This window comes from Musca autumnalis, unplaced genomic scaffold, assembly GCF_047663935.1.
Source record: "Musca autumnalis isolate F117 unplaced genomic scaffold, ASM4766393v1 scaffold_5, whole genome shotgun sequence".
NCBI classification, from domain to species: Eukaryota; Metazoa; Arthropoda; class Insecta; order Diptera; family Muscidae; genus Musca; species Musca autumnalis.
Window position 1 is genome coordinate 37,713,595 of NW_027412088.1, and position 19,705 is coordinate 37,733,299.

The window sequence follows — 19,705 nt, forward strand, 5'->3', positions numbered from 1 at the left end:
ATACAATACACACCGCGAGAGCACTGTTATAACTCTCGTTGACAAACATCCTCTCTCCACCCATGAAAAAAATGTTCTAACATAATAAATATGTTTTACCCAAACATATCAAATTGAGATATGTTACAAAATGTTGCAAACATATATTTGTTTGCAACCGGTCCCAAACATATATTTGTTTGGATCCAAACATATTTCTAACATAATTTTTTCTGGGTGTACCCTCGTTAGCATAAATGCTGAGGGTATAAAAATTAAATCTATGCGGACGCTATATAGTGTACTTTACCGGAGATTCCTGCTATGCCGGAGTTTAGTTAAAAATTAAAGTGTCCAAATAGAACCCAATTATATTTATTTAAATGTAAAAACACAAATTTAAAATAGTTGTAAATTACAGAACAATAAAAATTTGAAGCTATTGCGCTATTGTTACATTTTATTGGACGGTCCCAAAACAGTTACATTACCATCTTCATAGGCTACAACTTTGCCGGTATTTATGTAAGTATCTTGACCAGGGGAAGATATCCACAGATGACCAATAACAGTACCTGATGACGAGTTAATATATTTGATGTTGGCTGTACCAGATGATTCCAATAGTACTGTATTTTCAGAATTCATAATGCGAAATTTATAGTTGGATAACATTAAATTATTTAGATTGATGTCAATTTCATTTTCCTCAGTGTTAGTAGACACATTTTTGAATTTGGATCTACAAGTAATCACTTCCGAATTTTCAAATATTGAGTGTCCAGTAATTTCAAACCATTTTGCAAAAGTGCGGCTTGACAATTTACCATTGGTGGATATCATTAAGCGTATGTGTTTGGTGCAATAATCCTTAATATAGTCCATCATGCGACTATCTTTAGAAAATATTTTTTCATATTCCTTTATAAGCAATTCAAAGACTTTAGTTTCTGCCACCATGACATTTATACGCTCTTTAACTGGGATTTTAATACCCAAAATAATGGACCAGGCTTTGACGGCATCAAAGGGACTGTGAATCTGTAACATACTACCTGAGATCAGAGGAAAGAGGGCGTTACTTGTACAGCAGTTATTTATATCCATTGAAGGGGGAATAGATAAAACCCTATCAGTGGCAGACATATTCCAGACATTAGCAATTGCCTTCATTTCCGAATTTATATGCTTGTGTGATAATATATGATGCTGCATTTCGTCATTATTTTTCTTATCAATGCAATAGATTTTCATTGCATCCGCATTGGTGTAGAAATTGTTTTGCAATATTCCCTCAAAGACAACCAATTTGTCGGCCATAAATATTTCTCGATTAAAATTAAATGAATAATTTTGATTTTTGACAAAGTTATAATCCACAGTTATCAAAGCTATTTCTTGTGATTCGGCTAATTGTTGTGCCAATTCTTGAGTCAGTTTTGGTGTGAGTAATGTTTTTACTTTTGATTCAGTTAGTATGTGTTTAAGCTGTTCAAAAGTCCAGTGTGACTTTAATGGTAATGCCACTTGACCCGACATCCAACAGGCCCATAAGTTTAAGATATTTAATACATCATTGGTGAAAAAGAATCCTACAGATGCGCTGGAACCACTACCTGAAATATTAAACAAAATATTAATATTGCGATGAAAAAAGAAATAGTCGCCTGAAAGACACATAGTCAGCAGCCGGTACACGCAGACAAATATACGAGGGCGGTTCGGAAACTTCTTAGCCTATCAGTGAAAGAGAATAGTTAGTTTTTCAAAAATATTTTTATTTTTCAATATAATCTCCTGAAACTTCAATATACTTAGTCTAACGCTTTTCTAGCAATTCTATCCCTTGATTAAAATAGTTTTCCTCAAGTTCTTCAAAATAGGGGTTTACAACTGTAATTGCATCTTCATTTGCGGTAAAACGCTTGCCAGCAAGGAATTTTTTTTAGATTTGGGAACAAGTAAAAGTCACTGGGAGCTAAATCAGGAGAATAAGGTGGTTGGTCAAGCAACTCGTACTTTAATTCTTTGATTGTTAAAACACTCTTATGCGCTGGTGCGTTGTCTTGATGAAAAATTATTTTTTTGTGTTGTAAGCCAGGACGTTTTTCTCGAATTTGTACATTTAATTGATCCAAAAGGTTGCAATAGTACTCTGAATTTTTTGTTTTACCCTTTTGCAGATAGTCAATCAATAAAATACCTTTGAAGTCCCAAAAACCGTTGCCATAACCTTACCAGCCGATTGAATTGTTTTTGCCTTCTTTGAGGCACTTCCTCCAGCTTCAGTCCATTGTTTGGATTGTTCTTTTGTCTCTGGAGTATAGTGGTGGATCCATGTCTCATCAGCAGTTATGAAACGACGCTTAAAATCCATTTTATTTAGCTTAAAACAATCCAAACAAGCTTGAGAAATGTTCATTCTTATGCGTTTTTGATCGACTGTTAACAAATGCGGCACCCATCTTTCAGAAAGCATTTCTAATTTGTCCATTGTAAAAAAATTGCGGATGCATCTTTTTGAACACCTGTTTCTATATGAAGGAGTTGCCAGATCGAAACAAAATTTAACAAGTGTTCATAACAGAGATGGAAGTTTCCAAAACACTTAACTTTTTTCTGTTTATACCCCGCGTTTTGTGCTAGGCTAAGAAGTTTCCGAGCTGCCCTCGTATGTTAGAAATATGTTTGCATAAAAAACAAATATGTATATGTTTGGGACTAGTTGCAAACAAATATATGTTTGGAGCAGGGTTTCGGAGTCGAGCCATTTTTAGTTCGACTCTGACTCCGACTCTGGAGTCGACTTTTTTCACTACTCTAGACTCCGGAGTCGACTCCGAGGATAATTTTCAGTACCACTCAAAATTAATAGAATATGTACAAGTTTTCAATATTTTCATAAGATGTTCCTTGAGAGAACATTCGTTCTAATATAATACTCTACTTTCTTTTTGTGATTCAGTTCGGCTGTAGGTCTTGTTTAAATAAAACAAAGAATTTGCGTTTTATTTTAATTATTTATTTCCGATATTTCGGCCTTCTCCGACGGTCATCATCAGGGATTTTTGGTATTATTCAACAAATATGTTTGTTAAATAATGCAGAAATCCCATGTTTGTTAAATAATACCAAAAATCCCTGAAGATGACCGTCGGAGACGGCCAAAATATCGGAAATAAATAATTAAAATAAAACGAAAATTCTTTGTTTTATTTAATTAAGACCTATAGCCGAACTAAATCACAAAAAGAAAGAGGAAAATCAAAGGTCGACAATAAAACCACAATCGCTGGAGCGCTTTTTTTAAATAAATCGCGATTCAAATTGACATTTGTATGTATTTTTAAGATTTTCACGATTTTGCTTGGAACGGTTTCCAAGACTTATCGAAATTGAACTAAATCAAATGTTGTAGCTATGAAAATTCTATACAAGATTTGCTCTTATGATATTTTCGTAGTTTTTACCGTTATTGAGATATAGACGTTTAAATGATAAAACAATGTCATGACTGCAATTTCCCAACTAAAACTTATGTATCTCAAAAATGGTATAACCTAGGAAAATATTATGAAACCACTCTTGTAGAGAATTTTCACAGCTACAACACATTCTTTACTCCCATATCGAAATGATTTACAGTTTTCAAGCTAAATACTGAAGACCTAAGAAAAAATCTGAAAGTTTGATCTGAACCTCTATATCTCAAAAATGGTAAAATCTAGGAAAATATCAATATTGTACAGCATTTTCACTGCTACAATATTTTCTTTAGTCCCATTTCGATAGGACTTACGGTTTAAACGCCTATATCTCAATAACGGTAAAAACTACGAAGATATTGCAGAAGTCAATCTTGTAGAGCTACAACATTTTCTTTAGTCCAATTTCGATAGGACTTGCGGTTTCCAAGCAAAATAATGAAAACCTAAAAAACTAAAAATGTGAACTTTAATCGCGATTTATTAAAAAATCTATCCAGCGATTTTTTCTTGTTTTTGGATTTTTCTCATCTATAAACATTGCTGTTTCAGAATCCGCAAAAACTTCCCAGGTGTAAGCACCTTCCATTTCAATTTTCTTCAAGAGCACCGTGACATATCTCAATTTTATTTGTTTGGGTACCAACATATTATTAATGGGTTGAGGGAGAATTTTTTCCAAGAGCGTAACAACAGGGAGCTCGCTTATTTTATAATGAAAAGTTGTGTGCATGGTGCAATAGAAAACGCAGAAGCGACGAAAACCTGACCTTTTTTCTGTAACTCACAGTTAACCAACCTAGCAAGTGAAGAGAAAAAAATATGAATTATTTTTGTTCTTTTTTCGAGAAAGGACGATAGAATTTTCTATTTAGTTTTCTCAAGACAAGCTATAAGTAAAGTCGATAAAGTGAGTGAATAAATCAGTGTTTTGTGTTTTATTAAAAAATTGTGCTTTTATACCCTCAGCATTTATGCTAACGAGGGTATATACACTTTCATACGGGCAAAATGTGCGTCATCGAATGGTTTTAGACCCCAAGTATGTTTGGACGAAATGTGTATTAGACAATTTGGAGTTGATTCAGCCATGTCCGTCCGTCCGTGTGTCTGTATGTCTGTCTGGCTAGGTGGAGCGCACTATAACTCTCGAACGGATGAACCGATTCGGTTCAAATTTTGGTTTTAGTAATATTTTGCCCAAACTTAGTTTAAGTTCGAAGATGAGCTATATCGGTCCACACCTTCCGTTTCCTCCCACAAAAGTTCGAAAATGTTCGGAAAATTTGTGCGCACGATAACTCTTGAAGGTAGTATCCGATTTGGTCCATAATTTGTCCATCGTGAAATGTGCACCAGACTTAGATAAGGTTTCAATATGAACTCAATTCGGGTTCCTCCCACACAAACATTCGGAATAGTTCAGTTTTGGACCTGCTCTCGAATCGCTTTGATTTTTTTTGTAACAACTTGTATTTACTGCCCCCATACGATTGTACAAGTTTCATCAGCGGTAAGTCCATACTTCCTCAGAAAATAGCCTGAAAGGTGGAAAAAAAACTCCTTTGACACCGTGTGTAGTGGTTGAAGCGTAAAATAACTCTCGAACGAATCTGTCGATTCGGTACAAAAATTATAAATATTACGAAAAAACAAGCATTTGCCCCACCCTAGAACGACCAAAAAGCATTCCTGGCTACGCCCATGATTGTAGCCTAAGGAGAAGATCGATATGGAAGTTAAACTACATTTGGACAAAATATTAGCAGATCGGTTCAACAGATATAGCGATTACCATTTTAGTGACATTTTTAAGATTCGGCAGGAGTGTACCAACAGTGCCCATTAAATTTTTGACTGAATTTGCTGATCCGTTCCAGAGTTATTCAGTCACTACGCACGGTGTCATAGGTATAGCTTTGGGGTCATTTTCTCTGGAAGTATGGACTTGCCACTGTAACAAGTACAAAAGTATCAGTCGGCCTTGACGACAGAGATATACCCTCAGCCTATGTGAATTGGAACTTTCATCTACGGACAGATCGATTGTATCTAGGGTCTTTTCAGAATTTTGTGGCACTTTTGGGACAATTGAACTTGCCGACAAAAATGTGGAATTGGATTAAGGTTCAAAAGTCTTGCGGAGGAGGGAATGGACCGACATAGTGCATTACGGAAATGGATCTTATCTCCGAACAGACCCTAAATTGCACTTGGACACAAATGTTGAACTTATTTGGGGGAGGTATCCTAAGGAGAGGACCGATATAGGCCATTTTAGAAGTTAAACTAAGTTTGGACAAAATATGACGAAAGCCAAATTTTGGACCAAATCGGTTTATCAGTTCGAGAGTTATTGTGCTCTCCAGCTACTACATATGGTCCCATAAGAGTTTCTTACAACTTTCGAGCTGTTTTCGCAAGAAGTATGGACTTGCCACTGAAAAAAACTTTTACCGTCGTAATAGAGACAGCGATTGCAAGTTGCTTCAACAGAAATCAAAGTTAGTCAAGAGCAGGCCTTAAAGTGAACTTATCCGAAATTTTGTGTGGGAGGTACCCGAAGGAATGGACTAATATAGTCCATATTCAAACCTGAACTATTTCTGGTAGATATATTAGGATGCGTAAAATATGGACCAAATCGGTCCTTCCCTTCAAGAGTTATCGTGCGCACAATTTTTCCGAACATTTTTGAACTTTTGTGGGGAAGGTACCTGAAGGAGTGAAACGATATGGCCAAATCTTGGATCAAATCGGCAGATCCGTTTTCCGGGATTTTTAAAACCTTTCAGGCTATTTTCTCAGGAAGTATGGTTTTGCCCCTGATGAAACTTGTACCGCCGTATGGGGGGCCGTGAATACAAGTTGCTACAACAAAAATCAAAACGTTTCGAGAGCAGGTCCTAAACTGAATTTATCCGAAACTTTGTGTGGGAGGTACATGCAGAAGTGAACCGATTAAGTCCACATTGGAACCTCATCTATGTTTTGTAGAAATGGCACGAGATATCGTGCGCACAAATTTTCTGAACATTTCCGAACTTTTGTGAGGGAGGTACTGGAAGGAGTGGACCGATATAACACATCTTCGAACTTAAACAAAGTTTGGACAAAATATTACGAAAGCCAAATTTTGGACCAAATCGGTTCATCCGTTCGAGAGTTAATGTGCGCACCAGCCAGCCAGCCAGACGGATAGATATTGCTAAATCTACTCCAAATTGTCTGAAACGGATTTCTTCCAAACATACTTGTGGTCTAAAACTATTATTTCGATGAGGCACATTTTGCCCGTATGAAAGTGTATACACCCTCGTTAGCATAAATGCTGAGGGTATAAAAACGTCTATCCCTATTTTCAGTACGTAAAATTTCTGTGGAAATTCTGAAAGCCCTATAGTGAGTGAATATAGTGATTTCTTTGCGGATTTTAAGCCTGGCAGGTGGATTGCTATATTGACATATTGTGGGAAGTGTATCAGAAGGAAAGATGGATTCTCCTTCGGGCAATATATTGAGGTACTGGACGATGAAAACAGAAGCAGCCGAAAAGCAAATATTCTGAAAGACAACGCTCAGGATATTCAGTAGGACACCATTATTGTAATCCTGGACTAAAGTGGATAAAAAGGTCTTTTTGTAAACTTGGGTTAAAAGAGTTCAATCCTTCGTATATATAAAATTTAACTTGCGAGTTTGCCTGTGAGAAGCGTTATGTTTGGCATAAAATAGGCAATATAGGTCTATATTCTGAAAAAAATGTCGCACTTTTAATCATGATTTCTACCTTGAAGTTTTCTGAAAATACTGAAACTACGGTATCGCAACTAACGCAATGGTATTGCGTCTATAAAGAGGTCATAAATTATTTCTAAGAATATTGGTCATGGTAAAGATCATGGAAATCTAAAATTTAGGAAACATCTGTTTTTTATTACCACAAATATTTGAAATCTGCTTCGATAGCCTCTTCGAATTCACATACAATTGTAAATACGAGTAATCGCCACTTGCATCTCTTATAGCCACTTGATTACCATAGAGAAGAGCTTTCTTAAATATGGGGACAACAATTTTCTTGTATTCTTCCAGGCGATAGCATTCTCGTAGTCTTGATAAATATTCCGGTGGAGCATGTTGCTGCTGAAAAAAGAGATCGTTGGATATTACAAATGATATTGGCTTTGTAGTTTTACAGTTATTACCACCACCAATGAAGAAAACAAACGTTTGCAGGCGTTGATAACACGAATTTTACAAAAGTTGTTCATTTTACGATTTTTTTGTTTATTTTTTCTCAAGAATCATTTGGAATTATTTTAACTCAACTTGACATTTCAATATATAGAAAATGACAAGGCATGAATTACAACAACTAAGTCAGACTATGGAAATTTTCATTGAAAACGTTTTGCCATTTCTTTCCAAATTTCCATTGACGTCCACACACATATATGAAATCATATGAAAATTTTGATATTTTTATTGCTTTGCATTGGTTTGAGAGTTACGAATTTAAACACAAAGAATAATTTCAGATTACAGAACCTTGTGTACAGAGTTTTATCCCCTTCACACCTCTTGCCTATAAACCATGGTAGAACAAGAAAAGGTAGCAGCAATACCCAGCTGACTGAACTGGGTTGTAGTGTTAGTGTCAAATTCCATTCGACATTTTATGTATTTATTTCTATGTTCGATGTATATTAGGGATATATATTTTTCAAGAACAAATTTATTCATCAGAAAAAAAAACTATTTCCCATAAAGACGGCTTCATATCATTGACATGTAACCTCCTCCAGGTCCAAACGACATGCCGCACACTAAAACACCGCTTATAGAGGCGGTACAATATTTGTTAATATGTGTGGTATTTTGTTAAACTTGAAAAGAATAAAGCCCTAATAAACATGTGCTTTTTTGTTTTCAAAAGCAAATGATTGAAACAGCTTCTCTTTTTTCAATGAATTACCAGCGACCCGAAACATGTTTGCAAGTATTCTACTTTCTGCGAGAAATTATGCATTTAGTGGAATGATATGGAAACATTCAAATTGAAAATCTAACGAGTTTTCATTCATGTTTTCCAAAATATTCAATCAAATGTGAAAAATTATTAGTTTTTAAATTCCAATAATTTATAGACATTTCCTTGTTTTGTTTACATTTACGTTGACACTAAGGTTTACAAACAAAAACAAATTCCTTTGTGGTTGTTGTTCGAGTTGTATTTGTTGTAGTATTAACTTTACCTTGTATTTGTTCTACCATGCCTATAAACCATAGTAGAACAAATATAAGGTAAAGTTAATACTACAACAAATACAACTCGAACAACAACCACAAAGGAATTTGTTTTTGTTTGTAACGTTACTGCCAGTTGTATTTGTAAACAAAACAAGGAAATGCCTATAAATTATTGGAATTTAAAAAACTAATAATTTTTCACATTTGGTTGAATATTTTGGAAAACATGAATGAAAATTCGTTACATTTTCAATTTTTATGTTTCCACATCATTCCACTAAATGCATAAATTCTCGCAGAAAGTAGAATTCTTGCAGAAAAGTTTGGGGTCGCTGGAAATTCATAGAAAAAGGAGAAGCTGTTTCAATGTTTTGTTTTAGAAATCAAAGAAGCACATGTTTATTAGGGCTTTATTTTTTTTAAATTTTAACAAAATACCTCACATATTAACAAACGTTGTATCGCCTCTACAAGCGGTGATTTACTGCGCGGCTTATCGTTCGAAGTTGGAGGAGGTTACATATCATTGATATGAAGAAGTCTTTCTGGGAAATGGTTTTTTTCCGAATGATATATTTTTTTTCTCAAAAAATATATGTCCCTAATGTACATCGAAATAGAAATAAAATGTCATATGAAATTTGACACTAACGTTACAACCCAGTTCAGTCAGCTGTGTATTGCTGCTACCTTTTCTTATTCTACCATGCCTATAAACTCATTTTCACCTACATGAAAATTTTCATAGTCTGGCATAAGACTAAGAATTTTACAAAAACAAATTTGTTTATTGAAAATAAAATGTCAAAGAAAATATTCAATAATAGGGTCGTTTTAATTTACAAAAAAAGTAAAAGTACAGCTGATTGTCACTTCTACATTATTTAATATACCTTGAAAATGTTAATACTGTACTAGGGTATACCGAATATGTTATTCCATTAAATACTTCTATTTACTGGATTCTTGCTCTATGACATTTTGAAATGAAAAATAATTTCTTTATAATTTTTTCATTTGACATTTATTTCTTTTAAAAAAGTTTTCATTTCAAATCACCATAGAACAGGAATTGGACCCCTGGATATATAAGCTGCCTCGCCTGCTTGCCTCTGATAATAGAATAAAAATAAAAGGGCAACATAGTTCGAAATTGGCTCGGCCTTCTAAATTCTTTTATTTTTGTTATGTCAGAAATGAAGCAGGAAAGCAAGGAAAGCAGGCGAGGCAGCGTATGTACCCAGGCCTTTACGATTACGATCGATTCGTAATCTTGACTTATGATACATTTACATTGTACTGGGTTTAGTAAAAACTGTGAATTTGAACTGTCAATTCCGTTGTGTATATGACAAATAAATCTTCATAAGGGCGGTTTACCGGCATAAAAGCTCTAATTTTAACATGATATTAGATTTCCTCAGTATTTTCAGCCATGTAAATTCTCCGCGATAAAAAGTTGGTTCCATGTCATCAAACTTAAATATAGAATGGGGCTGCATTCATTGATATGAGGGAAGTGCATCCTTATCCCCTCGGGATAATTCAAAAGAAATACTTTGTTTTTTGTTTTTTTTTTTTTCAGCTAATGACGTATAATAAATTTGTAAATGAAATGAAACCACCCAATCGTTAAATATTTTTAGCAATATTAATATGCTGTTTAATTATATTATGTATAAATATTTTAGGAAAAAATTCGAATGAAAACAGCAAAAAACATGAAAAGATACAAACCCTGAAAATAAAATACTTATCATGAAATGTAAGGAAAAATATAGGAAAAAATACTGTGTTATAGGTGTGGAATATCACTGAATGACAGAAAAAGAGAAGTAGAAAAAATTCATAATTTATCCTTTTATAAATGACCAGTAGTAAAAAGTAAAGCGGACCAATAGTGTTTTGGTTGTTTCTGAAGAAACGTTTTTTTAGGAATTCCTTTCGGAGGTGCCATGCAGCAGTTTTTGCACCGTAAATGGGAAACAAATGCCCGGAAGCGCAGACAATTGTACACGTTTGTATACATATGTGTACATAAAACATACATACATTACTAAGATTTTTGTCAATAGCAGTTTCAACGGACTTTGTTTAGAGGGCCTTTAATTGCTTGAAAAATTTAGATTTACATAAAAAGTAAAACCAATGCATACAATTGATCGGTTTGTCATTTCAACAATTCGACCAGAAATTGGTCGGCTCTTACTGCCTGATTATTTTTGAGTCTGATCTGGGATTGGTTACGTGACATTTTCCTCATCGCCACTACTGAATGCCAACAGCTTGGAAAATATCCTGTGATTATCAGTCACTAGATTATCTCGAGACAGTCGTAGGATTGTTTTTTCAAACTCCCGTTACGTGGCTAAAAAGTTTTTAACCCATAAACATAATGTTCGTATATCAACCTTTCTTCTTCTTCTTCTTCTTTATTTGCCTATTCGTGGTACGAATGTTGGCGACCGTTACAATTACAAAGAAACAATGGATTTTAAATAAAAAATTCAAATAAATTCATACATTTTTCACAATATCGGCAAATATGTCTCTGCTTCTGGCAGCACTAAGTAGGTGTCCCACGTCTCGTATTCCAGTCTATTCTAGAATATTCGCAATTCAACACAATTCCTTTCGGCCTTTAGGAGTTTTTCCTTCTATTCTTAATTTTATGATATCCTGCAAGAACTTGTATTTTGAATTCCTCATGATATGTCCAAGGTAGGCAGTTTTACGTCTTTTGATGTTTATCATTATCTCTCTATTTCGATTAATTCTACGAAGCACTTCATTGTTTGTAACTAAGGCAGTCCATGGTATTTTTAAAATTCGGCGGTAGATCCACATTTCGAAGTACATATTATAATTTCTTCATGTCTAATGAATTTATTGTCCATGCCTCCATAGCGTATAGTAAGGTTGACCATATATATGCATTAGGACCTGCTCTCGAATCGCTTTGATTTTAGTTATAACAACTTGTATTCACTGTTCATCAGGAGCAAGTCCATACTTCCTGAGAAAATAGCCTGAAAGTTGCTCAAAACCCCTATGACACCATGTGAGATGGTTGGAGCGCAACATAACTCTCGAACGGATCTGCCGATTGGGTCCAAAATTTGGCCTTAGTAATATTTTGTCCAAACATAGTTTAAGTTCGAAGATAAGCCATATCGGTCCACTCCTTCAGGTACCTTCCCCACAAAAGTTCAAAAATATTCGGAAAAATTGTGCGCACGATAACTCTTGAAAGGAGTGACCGATGTAATCCATACTCTGCACATCCTATTATAGCTACCAGACATAGATTAGGTTCAAATATTGACTATATTTGTCTACTCTTTCTGGTACCTCCCACACAAAATTTCGGATAAGTTCACTTTAAGACCTGCTCTCGAATCACTTTGATTTTTGTTGAAGCGATTTGAATTCGCTACCTCCATTACGACGGTAAATGTTTTTTTAGGGGCAAGTCCATATTTCTTAAGAAAACAGCCCGAAAGGTGTAAAAAATCCTATGCCACGATAACACTCGAACTGTTCAACCTATTTGGTTCAACATTTGGTCTTCGTCATATTTTATCCAAACTTAGTTTCATGGGGCAATACCGGACCACAACTTCCGGTACTTCTCCCCCAATAAAATGTCACTAAAATGCTAGGACGATATCAATTGGTCAACCAATTTGGTCCAAACTTTGGTTCTTCTAATATTTTGTCAAAATTTAGTTTAACTTGTAAAATGGCTCATATCGGTCCTCCCTAAGGGTACCTCGCAAACAAAGTTCAATATTTGTGTCTAAGTGCAGTTAATTCCTAAACCACATTTTTGTCGGCAAGTTCAAATGTTAAAAAAGGGCCACAAATTCTGAAGAGACCCTAAATACATTCGATCTGCCCGTAGATGAAAGTTTCACTTCACATTAGCTATATATCTCTATCGGCAAAGCCGACTGACACTTTTTTACTTGTAATTTTTTTCAAATGGAATTGTAAATTTGCTTTTCACCATATATTTATATCCGTCTTGGGGCCAATGTAGACCCAAAATAATGATAAAAACTTGAAAAGGTCGGGCCATACCGGTATATGGGGGTAATTCAAAAAAGTGAAGCTATGTCCATAATTTTAATGTAGAAGTTTGTTGATCACTTTGAACCATAAAACCAATTTACCTGCAATTTAGGCCGAAAATTTAGATACAAATTTTAGCTTCCTATCATAAATTGGGTGGATGCTAGAATGAATGATTACCGCAGACAGACGAACATATGTTGACTCAGAATCAAGAATATGGTAGTAAAATATTATATCAATGCGTTACAATGGGAAACCCAGACTTAATATGCCCTTCATACTATGGTTGAGGGTATAAAAAGCTATTTGCGCCCTTTAGCAGGCCACTTTATGGCAAGACTCGCTGCTAGCATTATAAAGGAATACACAAGAACATGTGTGAATGCAACCTGTGTTATGTATGTAAAGCAAGCCAAAACATGAAAAAAGTAGAAATCCTCAAAACTGTTCATTTTGAAAAAAATGCGTAGTTATAAATTTTATATACACGTCAGCCATTTTTGTTGTTGGCATCCACAGTTTCCACAGTGATGACCACAAGTCGGCATTTAGGAAAATTTGAAAATTGTTAAATTGTTGTTATTTATGACCGAAAACAATGAAAAAACCATAAATAACCCATTGCTCCAGACAAATGGTGCAGGATATGCAAAACTATTCATAAAGGAACTAAGGTGTTTTATTTCCCTAGAGATATGGACATCATTATACCAAAAAACCAACATTTTGAAGTGTTACATATTTTTTAACCAAAACAAACATAAAATTGCCAAATTGCCATGTAGGTTATAAAAAATTCTACTTACCTCTCCAAGGCATGTCCATAACAAAATGCTAACATTTGTTTGACTTTGAGGGGGTACTGCAAGAAATCAAACGTGTTTCTCTCTGTTAGCTGCAGCAAAACAAAAAAAAAAAAAATTAAAATTAAATTTACTATTACTACAATTATTGTTAGCTGATTGAATCTGGTTGTGGCATTCGTACACCCTGTAATTATTTGCAGCCACTCCCAACGCTATGCAATAAGAACACAACAACGACAAAAATTGACGCCCACCAAGTTGTGTGCAACATACGAATGCCACATGTACAAGTCAATCATCTGTTGTTATCCGTTTCTTTTTCAGTCTGGTACGGATGCTGAACATTACATAGGGGGGAAGTATTGCAGAGGTTATGACTTCTACATTAGCACAGGTTTTGTTACTTGTTTTTACTTTCATAAATTTTCATTTCACCATTATCATCATCTTTCTTAGCAATGTTGCCGTCATCAGAGTCCTCGTCATCGTATTGCTCGTTGCTTTTCTTTTTTGCGGAGGAGTAGTCACAAATTAGAAATTATTACATTTCTAACGTCTATTTCATAAATTGCAGTTTTCATTCGGTCGTTCGTTTGTTGTGTGTCTGAGCGGGGAGAGGGGATGGGGAAAATGAGTTTAGCCTGTAATGTGGTATGGTTGCACAATCACTGTCATGAGAAGGCGGGCTGGCAAGTGTCCTCTTACAATCACGTGGTGGTTGAATTTCTTGACAGGGGCAATTACAAAAAGGTCCTGCAAAATTAGGACTGTTCTTTCTGATGGACATGTGTCATTAAAATTGAGTCATTCAGACTAAACGAAATATTATAAATAAATTTACAGCATCATTTGCAATCTTTTGTTTTTTTTTTAGACATATCAAATTTAAAGATTGGTGGCGTGTGTGTACAAGCAAATTTGCTTGGAAAAAAATAAAAATTTATTACGAAAAGCAATTAATATAATTTGGCCTAGCTTACATGGGAAGGTGCGATAAAAAATTATTCTATACAAAGTACGCATTTTTAGGAGTGGTGCGTAGTGGGTTAGCATCAATGTAAACAAACATTTTTTTTTAAATGGGTCCATACTTTCTAGTAGTCCTCTTATATACTTTTCTATTTACGGTATTTTTGAGGATTTCCCTACATTTTTGGTTAGACTTATCTGTAATTTGCATAAAAAATCGCCCAAGTGTTATGGTTATGGATAAATCGTTTTAAATTTGTACATTAAATTGTCATCACTGTCCTATTACGAGGGAAACTAGAAAAGTTGTTTGCCTAACAATTTCATTTTTACAGTGTTTTACTTAACTTGCTTTGGTGTCCGTTTAGTTCAAATCTTGTAACTCATCTTTAGCACAGTTGCAGTTGACCAATCGAACTGAAACTTTGCACACTTTTCAGATTTAGATGACAATACATGAATATGGAATCAAAACCAACATTGGTCCATTTTTATAGTGGTTTAACGGTGTTTTATTTAAATTGAATTTCAAATATGGTAACTCAATTTTAACACAGTTGCAGTTGACCAATTGGACTAAAACTTTGCACACTTTTCAGATTTGGATGACAATACATGAATATGAAATTAAAACAAAGATTGGTCCATGTTGCAGTGTTTTAATGGTGTTTTTTAACATGCATTTCAAATCTGGTAACTCATTATCCACATGGTTGCAGTTGACCAATCGAACTGAAACTTTGCACACTTTTCAGATTTAAATGACAATACATGAATATGGACCAATTTAGCCCCCATATAGCGGTACCACGCAATTTCAGGTATTTTAAGGATTTTTTCTTCGTTTTTGCCCGAATTAGCTGTCATTCGGCATTTAGGATTTTTTCAGATATTTCCCCACCAAAAATTGTGGACATAGGTCCAGGTTTTGGTATAGCCCCCATATAGCGGTAATGCCCGATTTCAAGGGTTTTAAGGATTTTATCTTAATTTTTAGGCCGAATTGGCTGTAACTTCTCCACCAAAAATTTTTGACATAGGTCCAGGTTTTCCCCATTTAGCTGTACCACCCGACTTCAAGCGTTTTAAGGATTTTATCTTCATTTTAAGCCACAATTGGCTGTAACTTTGCATTTGGAGTTCCCAATGGTAAAGAAACTTCCCCACCAAAAATTATGGACATACTCGTATGTTATGGTTTTGGTGTATCCTTTATATAACGGTACTACACGATTTCAGTCATTTTAATGTTCTTATCTAAATTTTTGGCCTAAATTGACAATAATTTTGTTCTCAGTGGTCAAAAAAATGTATTTACTAAAAAGTTAAAAAAAAAAATAATTTAAAAAAATTAAGTTTCAGTGTTTTATTTAGAAATGCACATAAAACTAGGAAATAATATGTCGCTTTGCCTCAATAAATATATTTTTTCTCATGATGGAATCTCTCAAATAAAACGCTTGCATTTAAATTATAAATGGTGGCAAAATTAAACGGCAAGCGTTTAATTTGAGAGATTCCATCATGAGAAAGAATATATTTATTGAGGCTAAGCGACAAATTATTTTCTTGTTTTATGTGAATTTCTAAATAAAATACTGAAACTTAATTTTTTAAATTATTTTTTATTATTGTTTCTTAGGTAGTATTCAGCATGATTTATACACTTTTTCTGCGCTCAAGCCAATTGTTGAAGCACTTCTTCCACCCCGATTGAGACATCTCCAAAACATGTCTCAACAGAATATTGTGGCGACGAAAATCCTTGACTACGCTCTTTTTCTTGATGACGTTTTGTCCGTTCAAAAATGCGCTGCACGGTGGTCGAATCCACCGATCTAGCGGCGCGAAATTAATAACCTAAAAACGATTTGAGATATGTTACCGAAATTTTGCACAAACACAGCCTTCCGATTTTCCGTATTTGGAGGTTTTAAGCCACATTTTCGTTTCAAATTAGTTGTAATTTTGTACTTAGGTTTCCTAGCGGTCACAAAAACATTTCCACCAAAAATTATGAACATAGGTGCACGTTTTGATATTGTCCCCATGTAACCGTACCTCCCGATTTAAGGTATTTTGAATATCATGACCACATTTTTTACCGACTTGGCTATTATTTTGCATTCCGTGTTATCAATGCGTGTAAAATCTTCTTACAAAACATTTTCAATGTGGATTTATGTTTTGATGTAGCCCCCTTTTATGGTACCCCCCGATTCAATGAATTTTTTACTTGTTATCCCATATTTATTACGGGATTTAGCTATAATATGGTATTTTAGGGTCTCCGGGGTAGAACTCCTCCTTGCAAAAATTTCTCATGATAGGTCCATATTTTGATATAGCTCACATACAAATGCTAAATTAGTATTAATTTCAAGCAAAATCTCATATTTTAAAAGTGCAGTCATCAGAAGATTTGCAAATATTTGCAGCTCTAATGTGGTTATTCCGTATACATAGAGTCCAATTAAATTCCCCAAAAAATAATTGAACCCAAGTTCGGCCAAGTTTACAATATGCACTCTATGGAAAAAGCACGTAAAACCAAAAAAAAAAAACATATAAAAATGATTTTTTTTTTTAAGTTTATTGCTAAATAACTATGTACCTCCTGACACAAAATTATTTTTATACCCTCAGCATTTATGCTAACGAGGGTATATACACTTTCATACGGGCAAAATGTGCCTCTTCGAAATAATGATTTTAGACCCCAAGTATATTTGGACGAAATGTGTTTCAGACAATTTGGAGTCAATTGAACAATGTCCTTATGTCTGGCTGGCTGGAGCACACGATAACTTTCGAACGGATAAACCGATTCGGTTAAAATTTTGCCTTTCGTAATATTTTACCCAAACTTAGTTCAAGATCGAAGATGGGCCATATCGGTCCACTCCTTCCGGTACCTTCCCCACAAAAGTTCGAAAATGTTCGGAAAATTTGTTCGCACGATAACTCTTGAAGGGAGTAACCGATTGGGTCCATGCTTTGCACATGGTGAAACTTCTACCAGGCTTAGATGAGGTTTAAATATGGACTCAATCGGTCCACTCCTTCGGGTACCTCCCACACAAAATTTCGGAAAAGTTCAGTTTAGGGCCATCTCTCGAATCGTTTTGATTTTTGCTATAGCAACTTGTATTCACTGCCCTCCATACGGCGGTACAAGTTTCATCAGGGGCAAGTCCACACTTCTTGAGAAAATAGCCTGAAAGTTGCAAAAAGACCCCTATGACAGCGTGTGAGGTGGTTGGAGCGCAAGATAACTCTCGAAAGGATCTGCCGATTCGGTTCAAAATTTGGCCTTAGTAATATTTTGTCCAAACATAATTTAATTTGAAGATAAACCATATCGGTCCACTCCTTCTGGTACCTCCCCCACAAAAGTTCAAAAATGTTCGGAAAATTTTTTCGTACGGTAACTCTTGAAGGGAGTGGCCGAATTGGTCTATACCTTACACATCCTAATATATTTACCAGATATAGATCAGGTTAAAATATGGACTATATTTGTCCACTCCATTCGGTACCTCCCACACAAAATTTCAGATAAGTTCACTTTAAGACCTGATATCGAATCACTTTGATTTTTGTTGAAGCAACTTGCATACGCTGCCTCAATTACGATGGTAAAAGTTTTTTTTAGGGGTAAGTCCATACTTCTTGAGCAAACAGCCCGAAAAGTGTAAAAGCCCCTATGGCACCATATGTTGTGGCTGGAGATACACTTCCATAACGTTCAATGTCGATCCATTCATTTTAGTATTTCCTCCGCCAAATTTTTGATCTTTTATCATAATCAACATTTTTGTCGGTTCAAACGCCCAAAAATTTTAAAACCCCCTAAATACATACGTATTTTGGGAAAATTTTTTTCAATATACAGAGGCTGAGGGTATATCTCTGTCGGCCAAGCCGACTGATACTTTTTTACTTGTTTTTTCTAGAATTTACCATTTTTCAAATGTTTTGGTTTTTTAGGTTTTCATGATTTGCTTGAAAAAAAGGCAAGTCTTATCGAAATAACACTACAGAAAATTTTATAGCTCTGAAAACTCTCTACAAGATTGGCTTTCGTAATTTTTTCCATTGTTGATATATAATTTTTAGTTGGGAAATTACAGCCATGTCATTGTCTATAAGGAGAGATACCCTCAGTGAATTGTAACAATTTGCACTTCTATATCTTAAAAATGGTAAAACCTACAAAACCTATAAACCTATCATAAAGGACAATTTTGTAGAGAATTTTCACTGCTACTACACTCTCTTTAGTTGGTGTTAAGGCCTGGGTACATACGCTGACTCGCCTGGTTGCATTGCATTCCTGCTTCATTTCTGACAGAACGAAAATAAAAGAATAAAGAAGAAAAGGACAACCTAGTTCGAAATTGGCTCGGCCTTCTTTATTCTTTTATTTTATGTTATGTCAGAAATGAAGAAGGAAAGCAAGGCAACCAGACGAGGCAGCTTATGTACCCAGGCCTTAAGTTCCTTTCATTTAAAGTTGGTTCAAGAGCACCGTGAGGTATAACCCCCGCATAACGGTACCTCCCAAATTTCGATATTTTAAGGATTTTAGGTAGAATGTTTAATCGAACCAGCTTTAGTTAACAAGCCACAACACTTCTTCATATAACGGTACTTCCAGATTTTCGGTATGTTGAGAGGCTTAGCACCATTTCTTGACGGAACTACCCACACTTGACCTTTGAGATTCCCCGCAGTCAAAACACTTCATCACCAAAAATTATCAACACCCAGTGGATCCACCCATTGGCCAAAAATAAAAAATGAATGTCAACATTTGGACCTTTCTAAAAATACATTAGTTTTTGTTTCATTCGAACGCGATCTTCTTAAGAATAGCTTCAAAAGTCGGAACATTTGACTAATATGTGTTGTTGTGAGTACAACCTAAGTAAATATATTCAAAATATCGTGAAACTAATACGTATAGCAAAATATTAAAGTGGATTTTGAAGGAGGAGGTAATAGCTTAATTTTCATTAAAAATAGTCTTTAAATGAAGTTCTTGCAGATTCTGAAACTGCAATGTTCAATGTCCATCTAAGCTAGCCTCCCGATTTTCGGTATTTTGAGAATTTTAGCTGTTTTTGTTGACCG

General features: G+C 34.9%; 1 protein-coding gene across 2 annotated transcripts; it reads right to left on the bottom strand.

The window, feature by feature from the left end:
- Window positions 1-431: 431 nt before the first annotated feature.
- Acsf3 (Acyl-CoA synthetase family member 3) lies at window positions 432-7,825 on the bottom strand. 2 transcript variants are annotated; one of them, XM_073991260.1, is made up of 3 exons: window positions 7,673-7,825; window positions 7,406-7,607; window positions 432-1,595 (listed from the first exon to the last, which is right to left on the bottom strand). In XM_073991260.1, the coding sequence occupies exons 1-3, from the start codon at window positions 7,736-7,738 to the stop codon at window positions 433-435; spliced, it is 1,431 nt and encodes a 476-aa protein (XP_073847361.1). In that variant the 5' UTR covers window positions 7,739-7,825; the 3' UTR covers window position 432. The 2 variants fall into 2 exon arrangements, with proteins under 2 accessions (XP_073847361.1, XP_073847360.1); XM_073991259.1 differs by having other exon boundaries at window positions 7,406-7,610.
- Between the last annotated feature and the right edge of the window lie 11,880 nt (window positions 7,826-19,705).